Source organism: Tupaia chinensis, unplaced genomic scaffold (assembly GCF_000334495.1).
Source record: "Tupaia chinensis unplaced genomic scaffold, TupChi_1.0 Scaffold139757_1, whole genome shotgun sequence".
NCBI classification, from domain to species: domain Eukaryota; kingdom Metazoa; phylum Chordata; class Mammalia; order Scandentia; family Tupaiidae; genus Tupaia; species Tupaia belangeri.
The window spans coordinates 1,227,281-1,236,168 of NW_006199637.1; the positions used below are offsets into that span (position 1 = coordinate 1,227,281).

General features: G+C 43.6%; 1 protein-coding gene across 6 annotated transcripts in view; it reads right to left on the reverse strand.

Moving 5' to 3' along the window:
- Positions 1 to 8,888, reverse strand: part of BABAM2 (BRISC and BRCA1 A complex member 2) — a 444,577-nt gene that overhangs the window by 87,327 nt on the left and 348,362 nt on the right. For all 6 annotated transcript variants that reach the window (XR_003546792.1, XR_003546791.1, XR_003546790.1 and 3 more), the window contains one exon: positions 7,421 to 7,503. Coding sequence is in view for 2 of the 6 variants with exons in the window: in XM_006162134.3 (XP_006162196.1) it covers positions 7,421 to 7,503 (83 nt within the window). In the remaining 4 variants the exon portion in view is untranslated. The remainder of the gene's footprint in view (positions 1 to 7,420; positions 7,504 to 8,888) is intronic.

The following is an 8,888-nucleotide window of genomic DNA, read 5'->3' on the forward strand; positions in this document are numbered from 1 at the left end:
ATGAAGCCACCAGATTCAGGACTCGAACCGTGGTCAGTCATGTGGGAGTGTCCAGCGCCTTAACATGCTACCTGCTGGTCCCCCAACCTTAGTTTTCTTTTCTTTTCTTTTTTTTTTTAAAGAATTATTTTATTCGACTTTATTTACTTATTTTAATTTGACCAGAGAGGGACAGAGGGAGAGAGAGGGAAAGTGAGAAAGCAAGCCGCCAGGTCCGGGACTTGTACCACGGTCAGCCATGTGGGAGTCCAGTGCTCTTAACCACCATGCCACCTGCCGGCCCCGAGTAAGATGCTTCCTTGGGCTATAATTTGTTAATCTGAAAGCAGCTGGTTAAAATAAATAAATAAAAAATAGCACTGAGGGGGCTGGTCCTGTCATCTGGTGGTTAAGGGACCTGGATCCCACATGGCCAACTACAGGGTTTGAATCCTGGTCCTGGTGGCTTGAAAATCACATCAGGTGAGTGTACCTGCATACCTAGAGTCCTGACTGGATAGAGAAATTAAGATGGGATTGCGGAGTGATCACAGCCCACAAGGGGATACTTTCTCCTCTATCTCTGTCTTTATCTGGCAAGCACACACATTCTCTGACAAGTAAAAAAGTCACTGAGGGCCAGCCCCTTAGCACAGTGGTTAAGGGAGCTGGTTCCATATGGCTAATAGATGTTTGAATTACGGCCCCAATGAATTGAAAAGCACACCAGCTGCATGCGGGTGGATGCCTCAAATCCCAATGGGATGGTCAAGCGGAAAAGGACTGTGCCCACATCCCAAAGGGGAGGTCCTTTCTATCTCTTGTGAGTGAACATGCCTCCTGCCTCACCACCCCAAGAGCCAAAATCAAAAACAAAACAAAAAAAAATCACTGAGGGAACCAGCAGTTAGCGTAATGGCTATGTCGCTGGACTCCCACGTAGTCGACCGCGGTTCGCGTCTTGGACCCGGTGGCTTAAAACTCACGCCGGGCGCGTGTGCGTGCGTGCCCAAGATCCCGAGAGGAGAATGGAGGAGAAGGGATTGCGGCGTGACCATCCCCTCTGGGGGGTGATTTCTCGCTTTGTCTCTATGTCTCTCTCTGTCTGTCTTGTGAGCGCATGCACCCTATAGTGAGAAAAAAAAAAAAACTATAAAAAAAGAAGTTGTCCTGATTTAGAATTTATTGCCCCGAGTACAGGCCTATAAGGAGAGGATTATTTAAAAGACTAGCAGAATTAGTCTGAAGTTGTCAATTATCTCTGGTTTTAAAAAGCAGTCTTACTAGAAACTTGAGCACACTCTCTCTTTAGTTTTTGCTATAGGGTGCATGCACTCACTGGAGACACAGAGAGAAAGCGGGAACCCACCCTCCAGGGGACAGGTAGAAAGATGGGTAAAGACAAACACAGGAAGATTATTAAGAAATCTGTAGACATTCATCACTTTAAATAAAAAAAAAAAATCAGAGTAAGAAATTCATCATTTGGTAGACCAGATAAACGGTGTCACCCTCCTTGCTTCTGTAACAACTATGAGATGGAATAATTGCCAAGTCCTGCAAAGATACACCGAAATAACGAACAGAACAAAACACAAAAATAATGTTTTCTGCTTTTCCTTTCCAAAAAATTGGATTGTTTAAAAGCCGTAAAGGAAAATGCTGTATTGCTGTGTTTGTATTATATATAGACGTAACAAATAAGACAAACAATATCATTAACTTGGGGCAAAGTTGTTACATTTTGCCAGAATTAAGTTATTATTAACCTGCGGTAGGGTGTGCTAAAATTGCATATTGCAGCCTCTAGAACAAGTCACTAAAAATATAACTAAAAAAAATTAAACTTAAAAAAATAAAGAAAAAGAAAAAAACTGAACAGATGACTCTGCCCTGGGTGTCTGCTGCTGTTGGGCTTTTGCAAAAAACTGCTGAAAGTGCCATCCTTGCCTCTCTAACCGCTGTTCATCAAGGACTCGGCTGAAATGACACCTCCTACAGGAGGTCTTCCCTGACCACTCTAACCACATCCTCCTCTGAGTGGTACGTGTCACTATGTAAAATTTAAGAATTTATTAGTTTAGTTCTTAATTGACTCTCTCATTAGACTCATCGAGGGAGGGCTCCTCTCTCTGGGATATGTATGAGAGTCACTTCTCTCACTTTGTGCCTTACATATAGAGGCATGCCAAAAATACTTTTTTTTTCTTTATTTAAGGGAGATTTTGGCTATAGGACACGTGCACTTGCTGGAGAGACAGAGAGATAGAAAGTGAGAAATCACCCCAGGTGATTTCTAGCTACACAACAATCCCTTCTTCTCCATTGTCCTCTCGGGATTTTGAGCATGCATGCACACGCACCCGGTGTGAGTTTTAAAGATCCTGGGTCCAGGACTCGAACAGCAGTCAACTATATGGGAGTCCAGCAATGTAACCATTACACCATTTGCTGGTCCCAAGACTTTAAAAAAAAAGCATATCTTTTTTTTTTTTTTTTTTTAAGTTATATTATAGAGTATATATGCTTGCCAGAGAGAGAGAGGGAGAAAGAGAGGGAATGTGAGAAATCACCCCAGGAGGGATGGCTACACTTCAATCCTTTATCTTCCAATCTCCTGTCAGGATTTTCGGCACACATACACAACTGGCATGTTTTTCAAGCTCTGGGGTCCAGGACTCAAACCGCATGGTCAGCCATGAGTAATCCAACCACCCTAACCCCTACGCCACCTGCTGGCCCACTGTATTTTTCCTTTACCTCATTTCTTTACCTGATTCTCAGCAACTAGAGGAGGTTGGCAAACTTCTGTAAAAGGTCAAATAATAAGTATTTTGGATGTGGTAAGCCACTTACTGTCTCCGTTGCATATTCTTCTGCTTCTTTCCACTTCCCCCAGTAATGCCTTAAAATGCATTATTCTCAGCTCGAGAACCATAACAAGTGGGGTAAGGGTGGGATTCAGCCCACAGGCTGTAGTTTTCCAGTTGTGGTGGCACACCACTGTTAGCATCTTCAACCTGCATTATTTACTTACATACCCTAATAGCTGGCCTAGTGCTGAGCGCATCGTAAGCTCTCAGTGAACTCAGAACCCACTTAAGCTGAGTTAAAGTGATTGGGAGTAGAGGCAGAGAAGAAAAGTGGTCACATTTGCCCCAGGGAGATATGGCCTAGGGCCCAGGCTGGGTGACTTCACTGGTGGAAAAAGAAAGCTTCTCATAGTCACAGACTCTCACACCGCCCTGGAAGTCACAGGTCTCAGCACCTTCCCCTTTATAGCAGGAGACCTGCTACCTTAGACAGCTGGTCCTCTGGTGTCCACTCAGTGCAGCAACGGGCTCGTGAGAAAGCGCGTCTTTTCCCCAGTGGCTGCTTCTGGTTGGAGTCTCGCCGGCTCCTGCCACCCAGCATTCTGAAAAGTCACTGGCTTAAAGATAACATCTACCTCCAGAGGTAAGGATGCTTCGCAAATGTGAAATTACCTATACAAGCAAGCAAACAGCTCTACAACTGCTACAAACACTTCTTAGACAATGGTCAGGAAACCTTCCCAAAAACTGTTCCTGGATGGAACAAGTTTCTGATCCTGCTGCGGCTGCAAGTCTTGAGACAGGTCGACAATGATGAAGGAAGGAAGGGATGTAACTGCCAGGATGGTGCAGTATCTCCTGAGGATCCCAGAACATACGCCAGGATTTCCCTAGACATTCTCGCTTCTGCACACTCCGGCAAAGACTGAGGTGGGAGCTGTCTGCCTCATGAGAGAGGTTCTTCCCTCCAGTATCCAAAAGGCTCAGCATTATTGCCAGCGCCTGCCCTATGGGCATTTGTCTTCCTAGGCCTGGCGAAGGGCGGGGGCAGAATAGAGATGCTATCTCCTGTCCTTCTGGGTCTTCAACCTTTACGAAGTCATGGAGCCACCCACAGGAGCCTGGCTCTATTCAGACACTTCTTCCTCCTTTTCACGTCTTGAGATCTCAGAATAATTCACTGCAATGTTCTTTGTTAAGACTACCATCCCATATTCCCCTCCCCATCTTCGTGTCAGGAAAAAGGGAACAAGTGGTCCCTTGGGCACTGTAACCAAGCAAGCAGATGCTTGCAAGGGAAGGTAAGTGTCAGATGCTTAACTGCATGACTGAGTAACACGAGTTATCTAACCGAGCTTCACTCTGATGTAGCAAGTCCTACGTTTTAGATAAGAAAGGAAGCAAAAGGGTGGAAATAATTTATTTAAAGACAGGCTGTGACTTAGTGATGGAGCAGGGAACAGTATCAAAGTCCCTTGATTCGCTGATGAGGTCTTATCTAGCAGAGGAGCCAAAAGTGTGGGCAGTGAATGGAGACAAGGAGCACACAGCCTGGGAGGACAGGAATCACAGCCCGAGGAAACACTTTGGGAAAAGTAAATGACACAAATCTCAAGGTCTCTTGTAGCATTTCTAAGGAGTGCCTGGGTGTCCTACGCTTCTGAGCAAGGTAATTCAAAACTAAGTGAAAATAGGACTTCAGAACTCAATTTTGCATGTCTGACTTGGAAGAGCTAAAATAGTAAAGTGGAAAAGAACTGTCAAAAATCCTAGACGCAGGGTACCATGAAGAAATATTTCATGGGGAACAGACTTTTAAAAGTACTCAATGCACTAATAAGAGAATCAGCAGAAGTGAAGAGGTGAATGCCCTTTTATCCCTGGACGTCTCTGCAAGTGACAATTTCCTCTTGCCAGCCACCACTGGAATAGTCGTTTTTTGTGCTGCATGTGAAAAACACAGGTTAGAATTAAGCAATGCCAATAATGTATTTTTGTCTCTTATATCTGATATCATCTGACAGATATTAAAAGCTGAACCATGGCAAAGAGATCAAAGTCAATTTCAGGAAGAATACTTGAGATGTCTTGCCACTATGGAATGGAGGACAGGTTGAAGCATTCACCTTTTTTACTATGTGTAATTGTGCTGCTGTGATGGGGCTGTCCACAGCCCTTCTGAAGACCTCAGACCATTGTTACCAACACCCGAGGCAGGGCACAGCCCCTTTTTGCTGAGTTGGCTACAGGAATCACCCCAGGCAACTGTCTGAAGTCATGAGAGATAAATCAAGAGTGCAATCAGGATCTGGGGTTGGGTATAAGGCTGGAAATAGCACTGGGACCAACGTAGGGAGGTGGCATGACTGTGGCAAACAGGAAGTGAGGTCTCACAAAGGAATTAAGAATCAGAATGTAAAACCAAAGCAACTCATGTGGTCAGAATCAAAAGTGGTAATTGGAAGGATGGCTCAGGTCAGTAGGTCAGAGTGCTTGGCTCAGATCAGCAGGCCAGAGAAGACAGTGAGCAAAGAGGAGATTGACAGGAGGCCTTAATTGTGAGGCCTTCTCTTCCACCTGGCCCCATACTGCAGGTAAAGTTCTATAAGCTGACATCTCCAGGTTTTGACAATAGGTCGCCTGTGCACACACGAGGAAACTAAAACAGAGGAACGCCTGGCCTAGAGACTTGAACAAGGTGTAGTCAGAGGCACACCCCAGATTAAAATCTTTACCTCTCCAACTCTCTGTTATCTGTACATAATTAATACAAAGTGATAGGCTTGCATTTTCCAGATGGCCCCTACCATGATAGGCTCAATAAGAAGCACTGCAGGAAAAAGCAGTGATTGTCAGGCAACACCTAAAGGCAGGGAGGCCTGACTTCTGAAAAGTAGAGGCAATTCAACGATCTCTACGTGGAGATCTCTATGTGGACTATATCATCCTAATAAGGTTTACCTAGAGGCTTTCTTTCCCCTGCCACTGTTGACATTTTTGGGTTTCTTCCCTTACTATCTGTTAATGTGAAATCAGGTTTTAAAAAATGAACTTAAAGGGACCAACAGGTGGTTACATTGCTGGACTCCCATGTGGCTGACCGTGGTTAGAGTCCTGGACTGGGTGACTTGAAACTCACTCTGGGCACGTGTGCTCGTGTGCCCAAAATCCCGAAAGGAGAATGGAGGAGAAGCGACAGTAGAGTGGCCAGCCCCCAAGGGAGGGTGGGGGTGATTTCTTGCTTTCTGTCTCTCTGGAAAGTGCACATGCCCTACAGCATAAAATCTCTCTTAAAAAAAAAAAGAACCTAAAAACTATTTTAACCTAAGCTGTTCACACACCTAGGTCAATCTACTGGGAAAGATAAATGCTCCCAAGTCAGTATACTTCATGCTCTTTGGTGTTCTGGCAAAGTAGGGACAAAGTCTGTCTTTCTGAAATAGTTTATTGAAAATAAATAAATTTATAATTTACAAGGTAAATTCTGTATGCTCAGAAGAGCCAACCTGAGCCTACTGCCTTTTGCTAACTTGATCTGGGAAAGCTGGAACTCCTTTGCCTTTGGCTTGAAACCGGGAATTTTTATATACCAAGTTACTCAAGAATAAAGGTCTTGAGTGACTTTCAACTCAAACCCGAGACACAGATCATTGGTTCTTATAAAACAAGAAATAAGCAAGGGAGGTTAAGTTATCCATCAAGAGAAAACTGGACCATTGTTTATTGGCTGGTAGGCTGATTAACATGGCAAAGCAATCATGGAAGTATGGTGCTTATATGGAAGAGCGCTGAGAAGTGATATGAAGGATGAGTTAAAATGATGTCTCACGGGAACCAGCAGTTAGCGTAATGGCTATGTCGCTGGACTCCCACGTAGTCGACCACAGTTCGTGTCCCGGACCTGGTGGATTAAAATTCACGCCGGGCACATGTGCGTGCGCGCCCAAGATCCTGAGAGGAGAATTGGAGAAGGGATTGCGGCGTGACCATCTCCCCTGGGGGGTGATTTCTCACTTTCTGTCTCTATGTCTCTCTCTGTCTGTCTGGCGAGCGCACGCGCCCTATAGCGAAAATATCTCAAAAAAAAAAAGCCTCACTTTGAAGTGAGGTATTATTATGTATCACCAAAGTTGTAGACTTGTCACTTAATAAAGATGATAACCAAATGAACGAAGCAAGTATGTTCTGAATAATCCTGAAAGTTCTAAGACTTGATATTAAGAAGACATTCTTAAACAGAAATCTGCCCTGGGTTGGTTTTCTCCAGCTTTGGAGGTACTGATATTTTAGACTCAGTCATGTTTTGCTGAGAGGAACTATCTTGTGCATTGAAGGATGTTCAACAGCATCACTGACGTCCACCCGCTAGGCACCAGTAGCAACCCACCAACCCTTGTACAATCAGAAATCCCAGACATTGCTACACATCCCCTGAAGGGCAAAATCGCCCCAGTGGTTGAGAACCACTGGTCTAGAAGCTATTTTCTCTTTAAGATCACAATAAATATACATAGGCTAAAGTAAAAGGAACCAACTTGGGACACTACAGGTTCTCATGCTGATCATTAGATATGGTCCAGAACATTTTTAAATATATGCTGATATGCCGATAGCAAAAGCATACTCACTGTGTACAAGAAAACAAAAATCTTTCCACATCAGCAGCAGAGTGAGTTTTGTAAAGCCTTCTGCATCATATTCCACGACACCTCTAAGTAACGAAAACATACACACACAAACAAAAAAACCCACATAAAAATAAGGCATAAAGACAAGAAACCAAGTGAAGAACAAATGCATGAAGTCAGGATTCCTGAATCTCAGATGAATTTTAAGACCAGTATTACCACAGGAAGGGCAGGGCACTAGAACGGGAGCACCTGAGTTTCTGTTACGGCCTTGCCATTTACTGTCTATTACGACGACAGGCAAACATCACTTAACCTTTGGAACCTCAGTTTCCTCAACTTTCCACAAGTACAATAACATTTACAAACTTTAGTATAGGATGTTGACAACCAAGTCAGTGAAATCATAAGATACTACGCAAATGTCAGCAGTAGTTATGAGTGCAAATGGGCAAATGAAGAAATCAGGTCACCCATTTTACTCCTGTGTTACTGTATATTGGGTTGTTGGGAAAATCATGATGCATTTTTGCACAGACACAGAAAAATATGTCGTGACTTTCCTGACAACCTAATGCATCTTTATATACTTAATAAATGTTCCCTAGAGTAGGGTGGGCTATCACCAGACCACCAGTTACAAGTACAAATGGACGCATGAAGAAATCAGGCCACCCATTTTACTCCTGTGTATATTGAATATCTACTGTATATTGAATCGTTGGGAAAGTTATGATGTATTTTTCTGTGTTTTTCTATGCAAAAATGTGTCATGGCTTTTCTGACAACCCAGTATCTGCCGCATCTGACAGCCCTATCCAAGGGCTCCCTCCGCCCCTCCCTGAGGAACAAATGCATGAAGTCAGGATTCCTGAATCTCAGATGAATTTTAAGACCAGTATTACCACAGGAAGGGCAGGGCACTAGAACGGGAGCACCTGAGTTTCTGTTACGGCCTTGCCATTTACTGTCTATTACGACGACAGGCAAACATCACTTAACCTTTGGAACCTCAGTTTCCTCAACTTTCCACAAGTACAATAACATTTACAAACTTTAGTATAGGATGTTGACAACCAAGTCAGTGAAATCATAAGATACTACGCAAATGTCAGCAGTAGTTATGAGTGCAAATGGGCAAATGAAGAAATCAGGTCACCCATTTTACTCCTGTGTTACTGTATATTGGGTTGTTGGGAAAATCATGATGCATTTTTGCACAGACACAGAAAAATATGTCGTGACTTTCCTGACAACCTAATGCATCTTTATATACTTAATAAATGTTCCCTAGAGTAGGGTGGGCTATCACCAGACCACCAGTTACAAGTACAAATGGACGCATGAAGAAATCAGGCCACCCATTTTACTCCTGTGTATATTGAATATCTACTGTATATTGAATCGTTGGGAAAGTTATGATGTATTTTTCTGTGTTTTTCCATGCAAAAATGTGTCATGGCATTCC